The sequence below is a fragment of the Etheostoma cragini genome, chromosome 15 (genome assembly GCF_013103735.1).
Source record: "Etheostoma cragini isolate CJK2018 chromosome 15, CSU_Ecrag_1.0, whole genome shotgun sequence".
Classification (NCBI taxonomy): Eukaryota; Metazoa; Chordata; class Actinopteri; order Perciformes; family Percidae; genus Etheostoma; species Etheostoma cragini.
In genome coordinates this window covers 6342959-6368715 of record NC_048421.1, presented here as the reverse complement: position 1 = coordinate 6368715, position 25757 = coordinate 6342959, and the positions used below count along the sequence as shown (strand labels likewise).

At 37.3% G+C, this 25757-nt stretch overlaps 1 protein-coding gene across 2 annotated transcripts; it reads left to right on the top strand.

Moving 5' to 3' along the window:
- Positions 1–72: 72 nt before the first annotated feature.
- Positions 73–19044, top strand: slc17a7a (solute carrier family 17 member 7a). 2 transcript variants are annotated; one of them, XR_004659696.1, is made up of 14 exons: positions 73–302; positions 9730–9982; positions 10654–10772; positions 11344–11458; positions 11530–11617; positions 12807–12893; positions 13232–13374; positions 13516–13665; positions 14777–14909; positions 15274–15384; positions 15768–15895; positions 15987–16056; positions 16267–16771; positions 17941–19044. XR_004659696.1 is itself a non-coding variant. In XM_034894647.1 (13 exons), the coding sequence occupies exons 1-13, from the start codon at positions 241–243 to the stop codon at positions 16560–16562; spliced, it is 1755 nt and encodes a 584-aa protein (XP_034750538.1). In that variant the 5' UTR covers positions 73–240; the 3' UTR covers positions 16563–19044. The 2 variants fall into 2 exon arrangements, 1 of the variants encoding a protein (XP_034750538.1); XM_034894647.1 differs by having other exon boundaries at positions 16267–19044.
- The last annotated feature ends 6713 nt before the right edge of the window (positions 19045–25757 follow it).

Genomic DNA, 25757 nt, shown 5'->3' with positions numbered 1-25757 from the left:
CATAGGTTTAAACGACTTGAATATTTAATATCATCCATATTTTTACAGTCCACACCAAAAATCCATGTCATTTGTTACAGTGGCTTACACCTTTCTGTGGCCCGTGAGAGTGAAGTGGAGCCTGGTGCGGGTAGGGAGGGAGCAGAGAGGGCGGGATAGAGAGAGAGAGGACTGCGCGCGTTCAGGCAGGACAGGAGGGCGCGCGGGACATCAGTACACCGGCCGGGTCAAGAAGCAAGGATGGATATCCGACCAGACAGGTTTAAGGCGGTCGCGGCCAAAACTCTGGGGAAAATTCACAGGTACACACTTATTTCAAATATTCCTCACTCCACCTCTGACTTTTCCCCATTTTCACGCGTTTGCGGGTGTTGTTCTGCGGGACACAGTTCCTCAAACTGCGTGTTCCCATCCTCTCTCCTCCCAAACAGTAGCCTAACTCTAGTGCAGAAAAAGTTTGTTCGATGTTTATTTCACACCAGAAAAGAGGCGGCTGTTGGGTGGAGAGGTTTAATCATTTGGGTATAGCGTTAAAAGTCCAGCTTTGCGCATCCCACGGTGCAGTAATTGGATTGGAAAATGCTTGGCTGTCTTTTCATTGAAAGTTAATTTCTATTTAGACATAAACAAATTAGGACAGAAACCAGTATAGCAAAAACTTAAGTAATTGATTTAAATGTCGTCGGGGTAAAAGTGTGCGCTGAACGCGCCTGACGGACAAGGGGTAGGCTATTCTCGGTGTGGCTTGATGTTTTTGTTGCACACATTTCCTTTAAAAGTCATGGATGGCTGTTGTCTCTGAGACTTTTATTTTTCCGTTTGTTTGTGTATTTGTTTTTTTGCTCTTGTCAGATATGGCCCAGCTCAAAGTGGATTGATTAGCCTTCAGACGAGTGTGTAAGTGTAGTTACATAATGTTCCCGTGCGTTTTCTGAATGAGAACGTTGACAGATGGAACCAAAGCCCCATCTATCCATCTATCTATCTATCTATCTATCTATCTATCTATCTATCAATCAACCATTAAAAAAACATTATAATAATTATTGTATAGTGATTAGTCTGTTTATTGATCAGTTGATCAACAAAAACTTAAAATATTAATATAAATATTTTGATAATCAGCTTATCTTATGAGAAATTGTTTTTGTTGCAACAATGTTGCGTATCTCTACTTGCAGTAGTGCTACTTCAGACTGTTTTCTTCATCTTATGTTATAGAAAATGGAACACTTTGGAGTTGTGGAATGTTGGATGGACAAAACAAGCAATTTAAAAATGTCACACATGGACTGTAGGATGTAATTTGTGATGGACATTTCTATTAACCATTTTGACATTTTCTAAATATTTGTAGTCCTATAGTAATAAATGGGAATCTGTACATCTGTATCACCTCTACAGCCTTTAAATGACACTCATGAACTCTTCAAGATGGTTAATAAAGAGGCTGACCTTGACCAGTTCATGTCTCTGGCAGTGTAATTTCTTTTAAAGATCATTATCACTACAGTCACTAATTCAAAAATGTGTTAAAGCACTAGATACTGCACATGAGTGAATACCTTTAATGCATAAGTTGCAAAACAGATTGGTGTTCTGACAATATTATTATATTTCCATCAAAAAAGAGAAATTAAAGACACTGATAGCACCTCATGCAATAATCATTGCTATAAGATTTCACTCTCTCAGGATTTGAGGTAGCAACCAAACGTATAAATCCCGTCCTGAAATAGCCTGTTTTTTAGTCCAGCTGTCGAGCCACGCAAATCCCTAAACTCTCCCCTCCCACTCACTCCATCCCAGCCCACGTCACTTCCTCCTCCACATCTCCTCCTCCTCCTCCATCCTCCGTCCTCCATCCTCCATCCATTGAGCCATTGAGACACCAGCACACATTATTTTCAGCCTATTGGGGTCTCCCAGATTAATGGACATGCAAATCTCAGGCTTGTTCGCTTTTACTGGTTGTGAGCAATAAATATACATGACCACAGCTGATGCTATAAGAGATGTGATGTATAAGAATTGATCTAGATTGGTTTTAGTGGGCGTTTCCCCAGCAAAGCCAGTGAACTCTGGTTTTATGGTAACACAGTGTTAGGTACAGACAAAAGAAAAAGTGACTATTTCTGTTTAGAATTTATTTGGAAAATGCATGTTTTGAGGCATGCATCTGTGTGTGTATATATAAATACACAAGATGTCGTGTGTGTATATATATAGATAGATGCACACACGGGGCATCCCTGCACTGTGTAAATAGATGGGTGTGTTTGTGTTCAATCTCACCACTTCACAGACAAAATCCCTCCTGATGAAAGCAGCCAGGGGTTCATCTATTATTTAAACATTTTCTCCATCAGAATGCATCTCCTGTTTCTATATTAAACTCCACTAGGTAAGCATAAACTTCATCACTGTAAGGTCAAGTGTACTCTGCATTTCTTCTCTCACTACTACCTCTGTTAACATTTTCAAAGGAATGTCTAAATACTGTCTATTCATCTCCTCATGCCAAGGAATTACTCCCCAGCCCTCCATAAAACAAAATCACACTACAAATGTCTTCTCGTCAGATTGTATGCTGCAGTTTTTAACTGCATCACATTAAAAAAGCCATGTATATGTTTGTTAAAATACTTTAATTGTGGATTTGGGTTACATTGCATGGCCACACAAGGAGAGCTTGTGTTTCACTAGGCACAAGGCAATACAGAACATAGAAAGTAATACATTTTTAATCTATTTTACTTGTGGTGGAGTGCTACATTTCCAGTTTCCTTACACAGTGGTCTGAAAAGTGGTCTAAATACAATATTCAAATAATGGTGACATGAAACAATCATTGTTTATTACCATTTAGGCTTTTGAAATTGCAAGAACTAGAAATGTTTTGGCATCATTTGAATTACTGCTAAGAACTATTGTTAATCATATGAAATATTAATTAATTAATTAATATATGTTCTTTATTTGAATTCTTTAAGTACATTTAGAGATAGAGATCAGCATTGCTACTTGTGGACAATCAAGGGGATTTCCTGATGTCTTACCCCTCAGTCACATTAGCTATAAGAGACAGGGACAAAGCGACAGGCTGCCTTTTATTTTTAATGGGAGTGGCCGTTTGCCGTATGCCACGAGCAAGGTGGGGCTATAATAGACAAGAAGTCTATTTTATGCAAATGCTGAGCAATGTGACAAGTGACTGCTAATCTGAATGAAGGCAGCGTGAGGGCAGTGTGACGTATGTAAGCTGGTTGCTTCAGTCGAAGAAAATCATTCAAGATAGTAAAAACGCTTTGGGAAATTGTATTTCTATATACATCTGATATGTTTGGAATTTTATTGCATATATTTCATTACCCTTATCGAGAAATACTTAAAGAAAAGATAGGGAGAACAACGGTCTTTTTGTAGAGTAAATATTTGTGCTTTAAACTTGTCCTTATAGCGGGAAGGCATTTGAGTTGTTGACAGGACATTTAGTCATAATATTTCATATTTCAGCCATACGTACAGTATTTCTATGGGTCTATCCACAAAGTAAACAAAATGGACGTGCTTGAAGGTAGCGACAGATAATGACTGTTTACTACTGCCATGCAACCACGAGTAGGCTAGACATGCCCAGGAACGCCCATAAAGTGAGTGCATGTCGCTGTCTTTTGTAGCTAATGTGACTATAGGGTAAGGCAGTGTTTCCATTATTTAAAATCCTAGTGGCCTGAGGGTGGGACTCCTACTGAGCCTCTGCTAGTCTGGTGATCCAATACTTTTTACCCAACCTCAACAAGGAGAAAAGGTTACCCGGGTGGTTTTGGAATGATTCTCCTTGCCTTTTTCTTGTAACGCCTTTAAATATCCTTTAGGCTTATTGTAGGTTATGTTTAGCCAATCAAACCACTCTCTGCAGGGCCTTGCAGTCGTGTTAGGTGCTGTTTCTGTACCAGGCAGTGTTGTTCCTCGTCAGGACACTCTCAATAATGCAGGAGTAGAAAATCTTCAGTGTTTAAGTTGGTACATCCAGGGGGGCCAAACAAGGGGGGAAAGAGTGCCCAGGGCCCTAATGTGAGTAGGGCCCAAAAATATGTAAGAATGAAATATCTGTGGATGCGGGATGGGCCTTTCTACAGGGCCCAGAAATGTGTGCTACGCCGCTGGACACTTCACTCAGTGAATGAATGAAAGTAAACAAACAACATTCGTTGGACAACGAATTTGAAAGACTCCTACATTTGAGACACTAATGCTTGTGTTACTGTCTTGATCTTTTGTCTTTCTGTCTGAGTTGAGCAATTTGAAAATTCCGCTGTACCAGTATGACGTCAGCATGGTTATTGGCAGCGATGCGGTTTCTATCCATGATGTCAGTAATACTTCATTTTTTCATATTTGTGCTGCCTCCATGGGTTTAGTTTGAAAACACAACAGAACTGGGAAACATGCAGTGAGAAACACAGTGTGTGTGTGTGCGTGTGTGTGTGTGTGTGTGTGTGTGTGTGTGTGTGTGTGTGTGTGTGTGTGTGTGTGTGTGTGTGTGTGTGCGTGCGTGCGTGCGTGCGTGCGTGCGTGCGTGCGTGCGTGCGTGCGTGCGTGCGTGCGTGCGTCCACAGGAAAGAGAGAAAAAAAGTGGTGTGACAGGATGGGGAGGAGGGTTTCTCCCTGGGTGACTCAGTCCCACTGAGACCCAATCTGTTCCGATCAGGGAGAGTGAGAGGTTTTCAGAGGAAGGAGGAGACACCACTATCGAAATGGCAAATAATTACAATTTAAAAATGAAAACATTCCAACAAGCTTCCACCCATACTTCCAAATGTCTGGCCTACAAATAGAGGGCAAATAAGGGAGAAATCACCTGTAGACTACAGGACTAGAGTGAGTGTCCTGGCATGAGGAAAGAAAAGTGTGTTTCAGCATAATTGACAAATAATGACCAGGGCGTCTGGTGTTATATAATATTTTTACTGTCAACCTCCGTTGCTTTCTCTCACTCTCTCTCTCTCTCTCTCTCTCTCTCTCTCTCTCTCTCTCTCTCTCCCTCTCCCTCTCTCGCTCTCTCCCTCTCTATCATCCTCTTATCGGAGGATTACACAAAACGCTCTGTGAATTGGTGAATTTAATATACAGGGTAACAAAAGTCCCAGGTCACCAACCAGCATGTGAGAGTCACGTTTTTATTTTTTCATAGCTTTTATATTATTGCAAAATCGCAAATTTATTAATACGTTTTAGCAATATAACAGCAAATGTAAAACCTTTAAAAAATGTCACATTACGGTATGTATGAATAAACAGTCCTTTTTAACTAAAAAATGGTGTGTGGGCTCAGCTGGTGGGGGTTGCAGATTAATTCATAAGAGTGTTGAGAATGTTTAGTTAATTATTTGATGTGAGTGATTTGTCATATAAGAGTAAACTAAAAATATTGGAGTTTTGGACTGTTAATTGAATAATAGATGCATAACTACATCGACTAATTATTACATTATAGCAATTTCTCCTTAGGGAGACCAATAAAAGTACTTTGACTTTAATTTTTTGACCTTAAAGTTTTTCACTTCTGTTCCTAGTTTTTATTCATTTTAATTTAATTTTAATTATTGTTTTTACAAAACAATTAATCTATTATAAGTATGTTCCTTTAATCAAATTAAATCCATTAAAATCCATTTTGTCAAGGCATGATGTCTATTCATTTTTAGGCTAAATTTCTTTGTTCGACTGTCAGGTTGACTTTCTACATTTCATGTCAGATTTTAATTAATTTGGTGTTGGTTGAACTTTGCTTTTTTGCTCATGTGGAAGGCACAGATATGAGCCCAGTTTGAGTTGTTACTGAGCCTGTTACTATTGTAATTATGATATTCCAGAGAGCCTGTGGTCACTCCAGCCTGCTCATGCTTCCTGGCTCATTAATTGTAGCCAGCTGAGACCAATCAGGTCCTCGCTAAGCTAACGAAAGAAGCTACATCAGCTGAGTGCAAGCTCACACTGTAATGAGCCTCACACGATGGCAAATGTACAGGGAAAAAGCTTCTTTTCTTTGTGTTTCAAACCTTGACCTGTTTTACAAGTTTTGTGCTGGCTTGCAGGCATACTGCCAAATGCTGATTTATGTTAAATGACTGCATTTGGTTGTAAGTGAAAGTTCCAGAAAACACCTTCACTACCACCTTAAAACATTACTCAGCTACTCAACTGTTTTGAGTGACTTTCACAAACACACACGCTAGAGTGAGATTGCCCGTCAGTGGGAAGCATGTGTAATTAACGGTAATTTTTGCTGTGGGCTAGCCTCGTTAGCTGGTAGCGTATGTATGCTGTCAGGCTGCAATCTGTTTTGAGGTTTAATGAGGATCCTCCTGCAACCTAACTCAGGGCTAGAGTCAGCATGTTGGTTTTGCACCGAGAGGACAGCGGCATGTGTGGCCAACTGATTTATCAGAAGAAAAATGTGCACACCTTCCTTTGTGTCACACCAGCTTTTTGATCAAATTTTTGCATTGATTTACATAATTTGGAACAACTCTGTTCCTTTTGTTAAAAGCTCCTTGTCTGGAGGCCTGTGCACCTTTAGTTATCCAGCTCTTTACCTACACAGAAAATGCATGAACTACAACGACAGTGTGTCATGATAGAGGAAAAAGCATGCCAAACTGCGCCAAGCACTAGGCTGTCCTTCCATATTCATTTCCGGAAGTAAATCATTTTTGTAATCCTAATCTGAATGTGGTAAGAGATTAACAGAGTGAGAGAGAGAGAGAGAGAGAGAGAGAGAGACAGAGAGAGGATCCAGCCTCTCTAATCTCTTACAAATTCCGAAATGTTGCTTTACAAAGTACCATTACTTTTTTTGATGTCCATGTGTTTTACCTAACAAGTAGAATATCTCATGTTGGAACCCATTTTGATTTATACATCATTATTTTGGCATATATTTTATTCTTTATGTTTTTTGTTTATTTTTGGCTTGCATAGATGTATAAAGAGATTATGCAGTCTTCTGTGACAAAATGGGGGAGGGATTGAAATCCACATGCCTAAATATAATGACTTGCTGGATGAAAGTGTATCAACAGGCAGATAGATAGATAGATAGATAGATAGATAGATAGATAGATAGATAGATATTTATTGATCCCAAAAAAATGGGAAATTACAGTGTTACAGCAGCACACAAAATATACATACATACAATATACATGAAATAATAATAATTATAATAACAAAATATAAGAATAAAATATAAGAATGTAAGAACAAATAGATAGATAGATAGATAGATAGATAGATAGATAGATAGATAGTGACAGATCATGGTGTAAAAGCAAGAGTAAATTATTTATCTCAACCCAAAAAACACATAAATAATTTAGCAACGTCAGAGTCTGACTTGTCTTGTGTTAGCATGTGTGGATAAATTGTCTTGGATTTTTGGTGTGAGAGATGAATTGCCTTAAACATTTGCTTGAAACACATTTAGCTGTATTCACTGCAATAACACTTGTTTTGGGATCTTATTAAAGCTTGAATTTTAAGCAAGTTTTTTTTTAAATACAATGATTCTCGTCACATTGAACAAACAAACCTTGTTATGTTTGTGCCTGTTTCTGTGCATGTTTCTCCAGCTCACTGACTAACTGGATCGGCCCAATGGAAAGTGGGGCTGATCCTGACTCACCTTTTGCTGTGAACTCACAACTAGTCAAAAGAACACACTCAGGTTAAGGCTAAAACATGAAATAGAAATGTGGCACTATGTCTAATTTAATCTGAGAAATGTATCCGCTGAAAGCATGTACTTAAGTCTGAGTCTGTGCATGTGTGTGTGTGTGTGTGTGTGTTTGTGGGGCGGGGCTTTATAGTATGAAGGTAATGATACACAGATGGCCGCTGTCCTGACTTCTCTGCTTGACTCCATGGAAAAAAGTGACCCTCACTACTTGACAGAACGGGCCAGCCTAACAGCCTATTACAAGCATCTTAGGACAACAAATTCCTGTTCAAAAGCATTTGATAATTACCACTACTGTAAAATAATTTAAAGGTAAACACAGAAGTTCCTTGGTTAGCAAAAAAAATAAAACGTATGTTTGACCAAATGGGAATCTAAAAGACTTCAGGCTCTTTCACTACTTTCATTATCTCTGTTCACCGTTTAAATACCTCCATGATGTGGTTTGACATCGGTCTCCAGCGTGCTCCTGTGTCTGGGAGAGGGATGTCTTAAACAGCGCCAGTATGGCAGCAGGTACCAGGTGTCGTGAAAGAGCAGACACTGGGTGAATGTGCTGCCGTAGCTAACTCTGCTCCTCTGCTAGTGACAGCTGCTTCCACACACTGGGTCGTGCTGAGTCAGTCACGACCCCAACATGGTGCATTTTGTCTGCATGGAGGTGTGTGTGTGTGTGTGTGTGTGTGTGTGTGTGTGTGTGTGTGTGTGTGTGTGTGTGTGTGTGTGTGTGAGAGAGAGAGATAGAGAGAGAGAGGCAGAGTGAGAGAAAGTCAGTGAAATGTATGCACATTTTACAAAGGCCCTCCATTCGCATGAAGTGAAAGAAATTATATATACTTTTTGCCACAGCCTCAAAACAGCAAAAAAATATAAAATTCTTCCTTTCATTTGTGAAAATATTGTAAATTGCTTCACGTCGAGAAAGGCAGAGATCCATGTTGTGTATGGAAGTTGTACAAGAAGATGAAGACAAGCTGTTTGCTGAAACCAGGCCAGCATCCGTTTGATTTTTAGGTAAATTACATTTGAGTACTTAAGTAAGCAGCTGGGCCATTTGAACAGGTCATCCTTATCAGGCTGTTTAAAGAATCAGAATGATAAAAACGCCTAACTTTGCAGTGTTAACCTGTTACACTGTGTTCAACTCACAAGTGGGTCCATCGCTGCAAACTTAAAGGAGAATTCCAGTCAATTTCAACACATGGCTCTGTTGTTAGTACATTTGGAGTGCTGTCAAGGGAGAGGAAAACAAAAACAATCGGATGTTGCTTACACCGTGTTATCCCCCTGCTAGAGTTTGCACTCAACAGGCTTGACCGGGGCAAGTTTTAAACATGTTTTTAGCCTTTAAACATGTTCAAAATGTCAGTACAAGTGCCTAGCCATGTGCAGTGATTCCGTCCGAGGAAACACTGCGAATCTCACTGCAGTAGATGGGACAAAAAGACGTAAAAGTTGGGTTAATCCATACTTCTGTTTATTTCTTTTTTCCCGGCGAAGTCCATACTAGTCAGTGGTCTAACTCATACAATTCAAAATTCCAAAATGTATTTTTTTCACACAAAAAAAATTGCCGTTGTTATATTCTTAGTATTGACCTACCCTGTGTAAATACTTTACTAGAATCTACCTTCTTTCTTGGTTTGTAGAGATGAGTCTGGGACTCTCTTGATAGTTTATATCCCTATAATAATATTTAGCTACGGGGCTTACACTAAAGTTAGTCTGTTGGGTGCTAACTTTAGCAGGGGATAACACGGTGTAGGCAGCACCGATTGAACTGAGCTATGTGTTGAAATCGACCAGAGTTCTCCTTTAAATGTTGTCTATACCAACAGATACACCCAAAATGCACTGTTTTATTGGCAGCAATATTACTGCAAATGGAAATAGATTAGGAAGCCTTTTGATCCACATTATGTAAGTGCAGAGGCTGGTTTGTAGTTCTCCTTTCCTGCACGCTTTGTCTCTGTGTCTCCCCTCAGGCTGATTGAGAAGCAGCAGCCCAATGGTGAAACCATTGAATTATCAGCAGAGGGACGTCCTGAGCTGGTGGAGGAGAAGGAGCTGCCGGTGGTGGACTGTACCTGCTTTGGCTTGCCGAGGAGGTACATCATCGCCATCCTGTCTGGCCTGGGTTTCTGCATCTCTTTTGGTATCCGGTGCAACCTGGGTGTGGCCATTGTAAGCATGGTGAATGACCACACTGTCTACAAAGGCAACAAGGAAGTACTTGTGGTAAGTGGCATAACAGAAACCAAAGCTCTTGGATTTACGGCATCACTCTGCCTTTGACAAGGACATTTGCATTATTTATTAGGATTTGTTTCTGTCTCTTTATAATCTGCTTTATTTCTGCTTGGCTGAGTAATGCCAATACATTTTTTTTTTTAATAAAAGAATGCAATGAATCATAGAAAAAACACTGTTCTCAGGCTACATGCACTTATAAGCAAACATTCTGTACTGTATTTGTGCCTTCTTTCCCACTCACCACTTTACCTCCTCATTTTTGAACTGAAAGCTATATACAGTTATAAAAATAATAATAATGATAATAATAATAATTATTATTATAATTTTGGCCAGGACACTCTTGAAAGAGATATTTTTTATCTCAATCTCCTGGTTAAATAAAGGTAAATTAATTAAAAATAAACAAAAATAATAATAACAATAATAACAATAATTATTATTATTAATAATAATAATAATAATAATAGATGAATTATCATGCAGACACTATAGGAAGTACATCAAAATAATGCATTTTGGTTTGAGAATATTAAAGCGTTGTTGAACCATAGAAGTTCTCATGACTGATCACTGACACAGCTAGTCTATTTTGATTTGAAGTGAGTACATTTCTAATTGAATGAAGTTAAAGTCATATATCTTCTTTTCTCCAGGCTGCACAGTTCACCTGGGACCCTGAGACAGTTGGGATGATTCATGGCTCCTTCTTCTGGGGCTACATCGTCACACAGATCCCGGGTGGCTTTATATGTCGAAAATTTGCAGCCAACAGGTGAATGTCTTCATGTTTATAACATTTCTCTAATACAGGCATTACTGTAATCTGGTGTAATATATTGGTTGATTTGATTAAAAAAATTAGCAATTGTGCTGTTTATGACTAATTCTCTAAATCAGTTGTCAAATATTGAGCATCAAACCACACAAAAATGCAGGTAAAGTACATTCAACATGGTTAATCACAACTCAATGCTGATGTACCTGGTAATGGTGTTCATTGTACAAAGGACGCAACACAGACGAGAAGGCAGAAAAGACGAGATAGCAAGTGACCTGAAATAGAAACAGATGGGGACTATTTCAAAATAAAACAGGAAGTCAATATAAACAAAACAAAAATGAACTAAGAGCATGAGCTCCACCTTACAATGGTCTTTATAAGCAGATACAGGGTGCAGCAGCATTGACAAAACAAGCACCAATTAACAATTCCAATCATATGTAGTATCACAACTATGAAGCGACATCCTTTTAGTGGTGCATTTGTTTTATCTACTTACCATTTTTGTGGTGCTGTTACTGTTGAATATTCAATCTGCTTGTTTGTCTTTTGTGTGTTTAAGAGTGTTTGGCTTTGCTATAGTGGCCACATCCACCCTCAACATGCTGATTCCATCCGCTGCTCGCTGCCATTACAGCTGCGTCATACTGGTCAGGATATGCCAGGGCCTTGTGGAGGTAAAGTAGTGTCACATGTGCTCTGTGTAAGACATGCAAGAGTGTTTCCCTGACTTTATTGTGTCGTTCAGGGTGTATCATACCCAGCATGCCACGGGATCTGGGCCAAGTGGGCGCCTCCTCTTGAGAGAAGTCGATTGGCCACAACAGCCTTTTGTGGTAAAGTTTCTCGCCTTACTTACACATGTATCACCAAATTCAATATCTCTGATATCTGCAGAAACCTTTGGATCTCCACTAGAGTTAAGTTCTGTGAGTTTGAACTTGATGTTGCAAAGATAAAGCTGCCAGAGGTTTAATGCAAAGCTTAAGTATTTAATATTTTATGTGGATTTTACGGTGGCAAAACACCAAATCCCCCAACACGACAGCAATTGCCACAACATGACAGCAAATCCCAAATCACAACAGCAAATCCCACAACACGACAGCAAATCACCCCAACACGACAGCAAATTGCCACAACACAACAGCAAATCACCACAATACGACAGCAAATAACACAATACTACAGCAAATCGTCACAATACGACAGCAAATAACACAACACGACAGTAAATCGCCACAACACAACAGCAAATCACCACAATACGACAGCAAATAACACAACACGACAGTAAATCGCCACAACACAACAGCAAATCACCACAATACGACAGCAAATAACACAACACGACAGTAAATCGTCAGAACACAAAGGCAATTGCCACAATACGACAGCAAATCACCACAACATAATAGCATTGGTGAGACTGAAACAGAAAGGAACAATACGTATAGGTCACTGGTCCTCATCCTGATTGGTTGTGTGGCACTGACACATGGTATATTTGGGCTATTTGTTCATTTTAAGGCAAGTTTATTCGAACGTTCATTCAGACATTGGGCCAACTTAAGAAGGCAGTGCAAACCAACAGTGTACACCAACACATGATCTTGTGGTTTTATACTCAAATAAGGACTATAGTAAAGGGGGGTAACTGTCATTTTTGAAAATATACAAAATTAAGTAATACATTAAATAAAAAATAACAACAAAATATACTATGTGACACACAACCAATCAGGACAAGGATCAGTGTCCAATATGTACCTCCTTTTTCCATTTCAGTCTTACAAATGCTGTCATGTTGTGAGATTTGCTGTTGTGTTGTGTGGGTTTTGCTGTCATGTTATGGCGATTTGCTGTTGTGTTGTGGGATTTGCTGTTGTGGTTGCACTTCAGGGCCACTTCAGGATTTAAACTGAATAACATTAAATATTGAGCATTTTGAGAGTAGAAATTGTTACATGATTATGAGAGAAAATTGATAACTTGTTAGTTTTTTTCTGTTTGATGCCTTCTTAGGATCCTATGCAGGGGCAGTGGTGGCCATGCCTTTAGCTGGAATACTGGTGCAATACACTGGATGGTCTTCAGTATTCTATGTCTATGGTTAGTGTCATTACAATGAAATGTGTGTTGTTGTACTGCATGACTATGACAGTCAAGCCAACTAGTACTCCTCAGTTCAGATGCAAATGTTTCCACATCCATTAAGTACTGTGTTTTTGTTGGTTACAATCAAGACTAAATGGTAAAGTTTTGATTAAATCTCGATTTATGTGTCTGCATTAGGAGTTTAAAAAGTCCTCCCCGCCTAACACAGATTTTTTTTAAACTTGAGCAACTACTTCTCATTTTCTCTCTTTTTATTCCTGTATCCTTTAACTCTCTTTCTCTTTTTCTGCTGTACCCGTGTCTTCTGCTTCCCATCTCTCTGCCTCTCCTAGGCAGCTTTGGGATATTCTGGTACTTGTTCTGGATTCTGGTTTCGTATGAGAGTCCCGCCGCTCATCCCACTATTACACCGGAGGAGAGGAAGTACATTGAAGAGGCAATCGGAGAGTCTGCAACATTTCTTAATCCTCTGCATGTAGGTCTAATAGACATGCACACAAGCACAGATAGTCCAGATGTACACATGAACGTAAACATCTTCAGCTGACTCTCTAGTTCTTGATCTATCTTAGTGACATCAAAGAATCACATTATATCTTATTCTTTTTGGTGGCAGAAATTTAAAACACCATGGAAACACTTCTTCACCTCCATGCCAGTCTACGCCATCATTGTGGCCAACTTCTGCAGGAGCTGGACCTTCTACCTGCTGCTCATCAGCCAGCCAGCCTACTTTGAAGAAGTATTTGGCTTTGAGATCAGCAAGGTGAGATTATGTCAGCTATAACGACTTTTTTCTTCTTTTTTACAGAAGCTATAGTTGTTGTTTTTTCAGAAATGTCTACTCAGAATTGAAATATGTCCAAAGCTGCAGTCGACTACCATAGCCAACAGCTTTTTTTGCTGGAGAGTTTAAGTGTTAAGGCTTTGCTCTAGGTCACTTCAGCTGGAGGTAAAGGGAAATGCTGGTATTTTCCCCATAATTGTGACTCTTGTGGCTATGGGTCATAACGTCTGCCATTTTAAATGCATTTTAAGCATTTTAAAGATTAGGACATTTGCACTGCTTGCTGAAATATACACAAGTTGTGTTTTACAAATCTCTTACAATGGACTGCAACATTATTATGACCCATAGTCAAAAAAGTCATGATTAAGAATATAAAACCCAGGTTGAAAATACCAGAATTATTCTTTTTTAGGGCGTGGATTTTTGTAAGCCCCACACCTAAATATTATTATAGTGATTTAAACTATCAAGAGAGTCCCAGACTCATCTCTACAAACCAAGTAAGAAAGAAGATTCTAGTAACGCATTTAGTTTGTGTAAACGAATGTACTCTCATTTATATACTGTATTTTTTCTTTTGTGTTTGTCAAATTTTCTTTTCCTTGTTTTATTCAATTGCAAGACTGATAATAAGAGTTTGAGGCTTAGCATGACAAGCCATTGGCATGTATGTGGGTATTTTGATTTTATTTCACAGTACATACAGTAATGTAGAGGTAACAGGAAATGTGAAGAGAGAGGGGGAGACTGCTTGAATGGATATGCTGTATGGTCAGAATTTTTGACTCCCACACCACCACAACACCAAAAAAAAAATACTATTCGACCCCCTATTGTCTTATCGCTTTGATATTCATAATTTAAATCACGTTATCTCAGTTCAGTTCTAAAGAGCACTAATCAGTGTGAATTATAATTCAGAACAATGTGCTACCATCAAAACAAAACTTTCAACCCTCAGCCTTTTATTGTTGTTTCTAACACTCAAATGAATATAAAATCACTATTCCCATGTCTCCTTCACGCACATGTACACTCTGTTGCTCTCATGCACATACACATTCACTCTCCCCCTTTCCTCTTTCAGGTGGGCATGGTGTCAGCTTTGCCCCATCTGGTGATGACAATAGTCGTGCCTATTGGAGGCCAGTTGGCAGACTACCTGAGAACACACAATCTGATGACCACCACCAACGTCAGGAAGCTCATGAACTGTGGAGGTGAGCGTGACAAGATAAATTACATTTTATAGGTGTATTTTTAAGTAATTGCCATAATTGCCCCGAAAATTAAGGACTTACGTTGTAGTAACATCATTTGTCGGGCACCTTTTACCCAGAAACTTTCATTCAGAATATTTGAAATGCAGCAGCTGCCACTAGAATCATATCAATATTTTAGCATAACTTTAAGGCTGCATTAGTTTTTTTAAACTATAACTATAATGCACTACTGTGTAACAGGTTACCATTGCTTGTTGAGACCTTCATTTGACAGTCTATGATTGAGACAGACAATAAAGTTGTGGATTATTTTCCTCATTCATTCATAATTTTTTGATGTTTTTATGTGGATGTGTTTCAGGTTTTGGGATGGAGGCCACCCTCCTGCTGGTAGTGGGATACTCTCACACAAAAGGTGTTGCCATTTCTTTTCTTGTCCTTGCTGTGGGTTTCAGTGGATTTGCCATCTCAGGTAAGAGAAGTTATAAACAAGTATGCTGTATACCGGCCAAGAAATAGTTTGGCACATAACCCCTGAAAAACACCAAAAACCATGATTTTTACACTTCACCCGGCTAGCTGTTTCCCCCAGTTTCCAGTCTTTATGCTAAGCTATGATGACCAGCTGCTGGCTTTAGCAACATATTTACTGCACATGAGAGGGGTGTCGATCTTCTCATCCAACTTTCGAAAAGAAAGCAAATAAGCATATTTTCCTTTAATTCTTATTAGGCCTGACTTAGCTTCATGGTGATTATAACTGCACCAGTAATTGTCTCCCTTAATTGATGTCCCTTTACTTGGTTGTTGTATCAAATGTCTTTTTTCTAACCCATCTGTCAAAATCTGCTTCAGGGTTTAATGTCAATCACTTGGATATTGCCCCTCGATATGCCAGCATACTGATGGGCATCTCAAACGGGGTGGGAACATTATCTGGAATGGTGTGTCCCCTCATAGTGGGAGCCATGACCAAACACAAGGTAAATAAACATTCACTTATATTGACTATATAATGCCATGTATAAAATTTTGAACTCACCTATGTTCCACACCTTTTTCACATAATTTCAGACACGTGAAGAGTGGCAGGGTGTCTTCCTAATAGCTTCACTCGTACATTACGGAGGAGTGATTTTCTATGGTATGATTTGACTTTGAATATAGTGTTTTGTGAGGCGTTTGCAGAATACCTCAGTCTAAATGTTGATCCTATTGTACATATCATATTTGTTACAGTGTCTTTTACATATTTTTATTGTAATATTTATATTCTATATTTACGTTTTTGCCTTTTGCAGTACTTTGATATGTTAAAAATTATGTTCTGATTCTGATATTTTTTTCTTACTAGGAATCTTTGCATCGGGAGAAAAGCAGCCTTGGGCAGATATAGAGGACACAAGTGAGGAGAAGTGTGGTATTATTGATGAGGATGAACTGGCCAATGAAACAGAGGAGCTCTACCGCGGAGGCGGGCAGTATGGGGCCATGAATCAACCAGTTGTTGGTTCTAATGGAGGAGGGACTGGCGGAGGAGGAGCCGGATCTGGATGGGTGTCGGACTGGGATAAGTCTGAGGAGTATGTCCAACCGCCTGGATACAACTCGTACAAATACGGGGGAAAAGAGGAGAAGGAGCTGACATAGAAGATCAAAATGATACAAGTTTTACATTTTTTTTTTTTTTTTAAGATAAAGAGAAGAGGAAGATTGATTTTGGAAAGGGGTTTGTAAGAGAGTTACTCGCTTTACTCAACTCTCTGTGTGCTTTTGTACAATATTTTCAACTGCACATATCAAAAGTATGCATCTGATAAATTTATGTGTGTTTGTGTGTGTGTGTGTGTGTGTGTGTGGTTGTGTGTGTGTGTGTGTGTGTTTGTGTGCGTGTGCGTGCGTGCAAGTGTGCGTGTGTGGTTGTGCGTGCAATGTTTGAACACATACAAATCAACAGCATTCAACAACTGAACTCAGATCCCAGACTTCCTTCCTGCTCTTGAGCTCGTTGTGATTGGTCAAGCATTCTGTTTCCAAGAAATGCCGTAGTTGGCTTTTTACCTGTACAGCAACTCTCACAAGCCACTGGCATTTTGTTGCATTTAAAATTGTGTGTGTGAGCCACACATTCACTTTTCTAGCTGAGAAAGCACCTTTGGGGCCTCAGTTTTGAAACATAAAACTTTTGAGCTTACAAATTTATCCAAATTATTAAACACAAAGTGTGATGCCACTAGTGTCGATTGCTTAAATTTTCTAGTCTAAAATACTCCCAAGGCCCTCAGCCTCAATAGAATTAATATTGAGCATAAGATTTTTAAAAATCAATACACAAACTAAAGGCTAATGTGTTTTTATGATTGCGGCCCCTTGTGGCCTTCTTGTCAGGACACTGGTGATACATCCACTTAATTTCTTTCTTTGCAACATTATTTTTCCACAGCACTGCATAACTATAGTATGCATGCACATGCCGACTACTTTTAAACTATTAAATCAAGAAAAATAAATTTGCTTAGGTGTTGTATCTGTCTGTGCTTGTGTGTGTGAAGCTGTATAGCTTTTGTTACAACAGGCCCCCTTTATGTGTGTGCATTTCATCGTGCAAAGGTGTGTGTTTGAGGTTGCATTTGGTGTCGAGATGAATGTCACCTGGGTCTGACCTAACTAGGTCACGTCCAGCCAGGCTTATGGTCACATTTGTGACTTTCCATTTGGCGTGTACGCTCCCGTTAGATAGGTGGCCCAGAATGACAAGTAGAGTGTGATAGCTGCTTAACTGATCCACTGCATAACCAGTGAGGAACAACAGTTATTATATTCCCAGGCATCACAGAACGTGCTGCCTCTGTTTCTGCCTTGTTCTGTGTCTCTGTGGCTGCTCTCTGTTTCCACGTCTTTAGTATCTAAATTTTTGTCAAGTTTGAGGTGGTGGGTCAGACCGACTAAGTGTTTGTGTGTGCGTGTGTGTGTGTGTGTGTGTGTGTGTGTGTGCATGTGTGTGTGAGTGTGTGCATGTGTGTGTGAGTGTGTGCGTGTGCGTGTGCGTGCGTCCGTTGTGTTGGGTGCAGGTGCTGAAACGTTGCGTGGTGAGCATGTTTTAATGAGCACATTAGTGTAGTACCCCACCATCCGTCTCTTCCTTTTGCACACACACACGCACGCACGCACACACACACACACACACACACAGGGTGCTTATTTCATGAAGGCACAGTTAAGTGCAGTGTGCAGAGGGAGTGGTGGCACACTTTTTAGTACTCACATGGCTGTAAAGCACCCATGGAAACAGGGTGATATAGGGAAGTATGATTATACATTGTCAGAGGATGTGTTAAGGTTTGGTTACAATCATGGCTAATCCACTCAGACCCATCAAGCCCTTTTAAAGCAGCACCCTCTCCATTGTGACGTACTGACTGCAGGGTAATGGGGTAGGGAATTCAGAGGTTCTTCTCCTTAGAGGACACCAACAAGCTTATACAGGAAAGGAACTGTCATATTTAACAAATTGCACAGTACAACTCAGCACCTGCACATACAGCCAACATACATTAAACATGTTCATGCACACACATACACAAACAAACGTCTGCCCTCTGTGTGACGTCACAAGTCATGCCAACTCACAATGTTCTTTTTAATTTAAAGTACATTTGTAGGCGGATCTTTTTCAGATCAAGAATCTAATTTTGTGTACCTTATAGGGAGTTTGTAGAATTGAGCTCACTTTTGTGAGAGAAAAAATACACTACTGGATTGTTAAAATAATTGTAATTGATTAAACTGAGGGTTTATTGGTAAAATGTGTTGGTATGTCAATAAATTATTTGAAAAAGTCAATAAGGCAAATTTTTTTTTGAATGAAATGTCTACAAGACATGAATGATCATTCTTGTATAGAATTTTATTTTAAAGTGTTGTATTAGTGTGTTTTTAATCAAGTTTCTCTTTGTCTCATTTATGGCTAGTCCAATGTTGTCCTCCTCCTTCTTGATGAAATGTGTGGTGGGAACCAGTTAAAAAAGAAAAAAAGAAAATGATCATAATGCAAAAATGTGCAAAAATATTCTATGTATAAAAGATGTATATGTGAGATATCCTTGTCTATAATAAAATGTAAGCAATTTGAGGAGATGTCACTATTTCAGCACAACTTTTTATCAGGATTTATCAACCACAACATGATGACGCATTAAATTAGTCTTGTTTTAGTTTTTTTTACATCACGAGCGCAATGTCAGTTCTCTGTCTTTCCTTCAGGACAGATGGATGCAGGATTATCTCTGTGATATTAGGCAAAGATTAGATAGGAGAGCAGATGCACTCAGTGGGAGAGTAAGGGAGAAACATACACGTCACAGACATGGGAAGTGGGGATGACGAACCAGAGGGTGGGGCATAATGTGTGTGTGTGTGTGTGTGTGTGTGTGTGTGTGTGTGTGTGTGTGTGTGTGTGTTGTATTGAAAAAAAATGTCAGTGATTTGTTTAGTAATAGTGCTCTTATTCCCAGTGAGTTTCCCGGAGACCAGAGAAGGAAAATAGAAGTACTTTTCCGTTGATGGCTAGGCGTTACTGCGCAGCCTACAAATGAGCTTGACGACGTAGTTGTGATGTGAGCAACCTGTCTGAAAGTTGTAAGTCTTCTGGTAGCTGACATTTTTGACATACTATACTATGACTTTATTTTGTGACTTTTTTCAACATTCTATACTGTGACTTTTTAAAGAGTAATTTTTGTGTTTTTTCCCTTTTTTCAACATACTATAATATGCCAATTTCAACATACTCTACCATGACTTTATCACTTTTTTAAGACATACTATTCTATGTCTTTTTTCCAATATACAATACTATGACTTTTTTATGACTTTTTTTGACTTAATAATTTTATTAAGTTAATACTCAACCATTTTCCAACTTTGTTTACATTCTATGACTTTTTAATACTTTCTGCGAGATACTATACTATGACTTTTTAATGACTTTTGTTTCACATACTGTACCATGTTTTTAAATTTTTTTTCAACATACTATACCATGACTTTTTTCTGACTTTTTTGACATACTATACTATGATGTTTTTGTGCTTTTTTCGACATCCAATACAATGACTTTTTTGACATGACTGCACAATGACGTTTTTGTGCTTTTTTAGACATACTATAACATGATCATTTTCAACATACTAAACCATGACTTTATCACTTTTTGAAGATAACATGATTTTTATTAATTTTTTAAAGCTTACTTTACTACTATTTTTTATGATCATTTTCAATATGTACTATGACTTTTTCCATCATGCAATAATATTACCTTTTAATGAATATTTTTTGGACATGCTATACAGTTAATTTTTTCAACATCCTGCACAATGACTTGTTAACACTTTTTTCAACATTCTATACTATTACATTTTTCGACACACTTTGCTATGACTATTTCATGACTTTTTTGATATACTGTACCATGACTTTTTTGATATACTGTACTATGACTTTTCATGACTTTTTATAGAAATACTAAACACAGTGTTGAAAAAAGTGATAGTATGGGATGTCAAAAAAAGTAAAAAAAACGTCATAGTATAGTATGTCCCAAAAAGTTATAACAAATTGTGGAGCAAAAGTCATTTAAAAAGTCATAGTGTAGTAGGTCGAAAACTGCCCTACCTACTAGGCTACTACTACCTAATACTACTGCCATAAAACATAGTAAGTCAGAAAATGTCATCAAAGTCATAGTATGTCCCTGCCTCACTCCTTCCTTGTGGAACTGAGTTGTCACAAAAACTGCATTGTATAGTATGTCAAAAAGTCAAAAACAAGTCATAGTATAGTATGTTGAAAAAATCATAGTATTGTATGTTGAATAAAAGCACAAAAACATCATAGTATAGTATATCAAAAAAGTCATGGTATAGTATGTGGAACAAAAGTCATTAAAAAGTCATAGTGTAGTATCTCGCAAAAAGTATTTAAAAGTCGTAGAATGTAAACAAAGTTAGAAAATTGTTAATTATTAACTTAATAAAATTATTAAGTCAAAAAAAGTCATAAAAAATTCATAGTGTTGTTCATTGGAAAAAAGTCATAGAATAGTATGTGTTAAAAAAGTGACAAAGTCATGGTAGAGTATGTTGAAAAAGCAAAAAAACATTTAAAAAAGTCATAAAAAAGTCATAGTACAGAATGTTGAAAAAAATTCACAAAATAAAGTCATAGTATAGTATATCAATAAAGTCACGAAAATAATACAGTATTGTATGTTGAAAAAAGTTATAGTATTGCATGTCCAAAAAAAGTCCCAAAACGTCATAGTATAGCATGTAAAAAAGTCATATTATAATATGTCAAAAAATGTAACAAAAACAATCATGTTATAGTGTGTCAAAAAACGTACTAAAAAAAGTCAGAGTATAGTACGTCAAAAAATGTAGAATTGTATTTCACACCTTTCCATGTACCAATTAAGCCTCCTTGACGAATTGTTTCTAAATCCAACTCCCCATGCACTGAGCTGCTGCCAGACTTGTGTAAATGTTATTGTAGAGAATGCCATAAAAAGTCATAAAAAGTGATAGTAGAGTACGTTAAAAAATGTCATTAAAGTCATAGTATTGTATTTTGAAAAAAAGTCATGGTAAACTACATAAAAAGTTCAAATGTTTTATATCAGTAAAAGTGATTAAAAAAGTCGTTTTTGTGCCTTTTTTAACATACAATACCATGACTTTTTCATGACTTGTCAACATAACATACTATGACTTTTTTCCGACTTTTTCAACATACTATACTATGATGTTTCTTGTGTTCTTTTTCTACACTGCACTCTGACTTTTTTCACTTTTATCAACGCACTATACTATGACATTTTTTGATATACTGTACAATGACAATTTTTGATAAACTATACTATGACTTTCTATGAATGAATCACGTTTTTGTCAACAATCCTGAGACTTTTTTATAACATGCTATGATTTTTGTAAAGTTTTTTTTCTACATCTACTATACAAATTTGTGCTGACTTTTTCATCAATTTTTTTAAACATAATAAATTATGACTTTTTCCTACACACTATACATGATGCTTTTGTGCCTTTTTTAAACATCAAGAACAAATGACGTTAGGGAACACAGTGACTCAGTGGTTAGCGGTTCTGCCTCTCATCAAGAAGGTTCTGGGATTGAATCCAGGTCATCCATTCCTGGAGCTTGGAATGTGTGCATGTTCTCCCTGTGGGTGTTCAGGCTAGGAATGGCCCAATTACAGAAATGTTGATTGATCAAATAAACCTATCTGCCCTGATGTTTCTGTGCCTTTTTTTCCACATATTATACTATGACTTGTTCCAACATACAATACAGTGACTTTTTTTTACACATTATCCTAGACTTTTACATGAGTTTTTCAAGCCACTATAGTATGATGTTTTGTGTTTGTTTACAAACAATTCTATGACTTGTATCAACATACTTTTTTAAGATTTATTTTGACATACTATGACTTTTTAATGACTTTTTTGATATACTACACATTGACAATTTTTGATGAACTATACTATGACTTTTTCTGACTTTTTCCACATACTATTCTAAGACTTTTTAATGATATACTATACACATTTTTATGACTATTTTAACACACTATACTGTGACTTTTTCATCACTTTTTTTCAACATACTATACAATGACTTTTCTATGACTTTTTTATCATTTGTATCGTCATTCTATAATGCAACTTTTTTGATATACTAATCTATGACTTTTTATTACGTTTTAGACGTATTACACTGTGACTTTTATCACTTTTTGCGACAAACTATACTATGACTTCATCTTTTTTTTTTACATACTATTCAGTGACTTTGTATACTATACTGTGCGTTTTAATTACTTTTTTCTGTCTACAATACCATTTGTATTTTTTTGACAAACTATACTTTGACTTTATTATGACTGTTTTAACATGCTATTCTATGACTTTTTTACCACTTTTTTCAACATACTATTCCATGATTTTGCGATGACCATTTTCAACATTCTATACTATGACCTTTTTATGACTTTTTCCACATATTGCACTATAACTCTTTATTACTTTTGTTAGACATACTGTACTATACAATGACACTGACATACTACAACAATGTTCAACATTCTGAATGACTATCACTTTTTTGGACATACTATTCTGTGTTTTTATAGACAACACTATAAGTCTTTCAGTCTTTTTTCTGACTTTTTCCCTTTTTTGACATACTATACTATGACATTCTACACTATGATTTTTTTTTATATACTACACTGTTATCACATTGTGTGGAGTTTGCATGTTCTTCCAAACAGTCTTTGACTTTTTTCGACACACTTTACTATAACTGTTTTCATCATACTATACTATGACTTTTTAACAGCACTTTTTGCCATACTAAACTATAATTTTTATGACTTTTTTTCCACATACTACACTATGAACTTTTCATCCCTTTTTTCCAAATACTATACTAGGACTTTGTTATGACTTTTTCAAGCAACTTTTTATAAAGTAGATGTACTTGTCTGCTTTTAGCCATCATAGCTGCAGATAGGCAATCTGGCTTGTGTTCCTCCAAATGACGAGAGCCACAAATAGCCACGAGAGCCACAAGCATTCCTTCATTGACAGCCCTTGTAAAACATTCTCAACATTTCTGGACAAAAGCAGATAATACCAACTATGCATATCTCTAATATGCCCCTAATCTTTTTACTTTATATTTATATTTCTGGACCATATTGCCAGTGCACAACCAAATGTGGTCTAAATAATTGGATCTCACTGCATCCTCAAAGCATCCTGATTGCATTTACTCCTGTACTTAAAGCTGTCTACTTGTGATCCTATCACTCAGGATTTTAACACCAGGTCAAAACGGGGGCTGTCTATCCAAATCTTTCTGTCTATGTGTCTTTCATTTCTTACTCTTTATGTTGCTTCCTTCATTTCTTTCCCACTTTTTCAGCTATGTATACCACCTGAGCTGCAGTCCATGTATATTCAAGTCTTATGTACAGATTTACACTTTATTCAAACCTTAATGTTTCACATCTTTTATTCATCAAGAGTTTCACACAAACTGTAAATGTAATTCATACTTTTTGAAAACCTTAAATACATATTCATCCAAACTGAAAGCGGCAAGTCAGTTTGGCATCAGCTTTTACATAAACTTCCATAAAATGTTGGTGTTATTCAACTTTTTAAATATATATTATTAGAACCATTTCCACATTTTCTTCTTACACCATAGTGCCATCAACCCAGTTTTGCCACATTAAGGCATTAGCCACATCTTTAATTGAATATTGTACTTCCTATATGTGACCCCTAGAGGACAGTAAATTCAAACTTATCATTTTAGATATAATTGGTAATATGTAATACTCGCTCAAATAGTGAGTTGACCATATTGTTACCACGGTTTTATTTTACAGTTGTTATTTTTTTCGACTGCTTAAGCACTGTTTAAAAACAGAAACCCGTATTTCAAAACACCACCCAGCCAGCACAGCCACACACCAAATTAGCAGAACACCTCAGAACATTTGCAAAATGCAACACTCTTGCAAAACCTGTACACTCATTTATAAAAAACATGTTGTTACCAAATGAAACACACATTGTATATGACTTAATTATGTTTTAACCAGTTACACATTGCTGTTGATAACATAAAACCATTTTGGCAATTCTACTTCTCAGTGATTAGAGTACTGTAAATAAAGTACACAGTGAAAGTGCAAATATACAAGTTCACCAAACACTACACAAGACCAATGCTGCAGACCGAGGAAAATATATAATTTATTTCTCTCCAGATACCCAAATCAGTTAACATGTCATGGAGAATCCCAACAAAACAGTTTTCATACTACATTACTAAGTGTGTGTAATAATGTTTGCTCAGCAAACAACAGACAAACAAAAAATGCTGTATTTGTGCAGGTTACAATTAGAGTAAAAAAACAAGAACAAAAAAATACATACCTGTATAACAGTACTAGAACTTACAAAATACTAGACCTACCTGCTACATTTTAATAGTGCTTAAACCTGATTGATGTGTCTACAATTAAGCAGTCATGTGTTTGCGCACCTGACGACTGTGTTTCACAGAATGGATCATATGTGTGGTCATTGTGGACCGTGCTTTGGAATTGTAATGAAATGAAATTATGATTAAACTGTACTTCTGTGTCTAATGTATAGAAGTGTGTTTCATTTTTTTGCAAATCACTCTGTGTATTACTTTGGTAAAAGTGTGAGGCTGACATTGTGCTTATAGTGGTGCACACCTGAGCCATTGTTTTGCTCATTGAGTGTAAGATTTTAATAATTGTTTAATACTTGATTTCAGCGTGTAAGCAATCGTTAAAGACTGTAATAATGACCAATATTACTGTGCATTATTAGCCATGAATTTAAATGTAGTACTCTCGTTGCGTACTGTGGCCACTGGAGGGCAGTGGACACTCATTCCATACAGTGCCCTTTATAAAGATATATAATAAAGATGGGCGCTGATTCTATATAGTTCTAACCTTTCTTTAGCTGTCTATGCTTGTAACTACGCCCAGGTGTAAGTGTCTAGAAACAGACCATACTGACACTTCCGGTGATAAGTTTTGCAATAAAATGCAAGTATAACATTTACAAAGATGGTAGTTACTGCAGAGATGTTTAATGGAATGTATTACATGATGCATACATTCATAGACTTTGGAACTGTTTGATAATAAAGATTCAGTTAGTACTTACATGAGTATGAATACCCTTACTTATTTTTATTAGTGTT

Excerpts from the sequence above, each read along its gene's own strand:
- slc17a7a (XM_034894647.1), top strand. The coding sequence starts at position 241 with ATGGATATCCGACCAGACAGGTTTAAGGCGGTCGCGGCCAAAACTCTG. Across the intron at positions 11,459-11,529 it reads TATGCCAGGGCCTTGTGGAG|GGTGTATCATACCCAGCATG; the intron begins GTAAAGTAGTGT and ends TGTGTCGTTCAG. Across the intron at positions 14,910-15,273 it reads GAAGCTCATGAACTGTGGAG|GTTTTGGGATGGAGGCCACC; the intron begins GTGAGCGTGACA and ends GATGTGTTTCAG.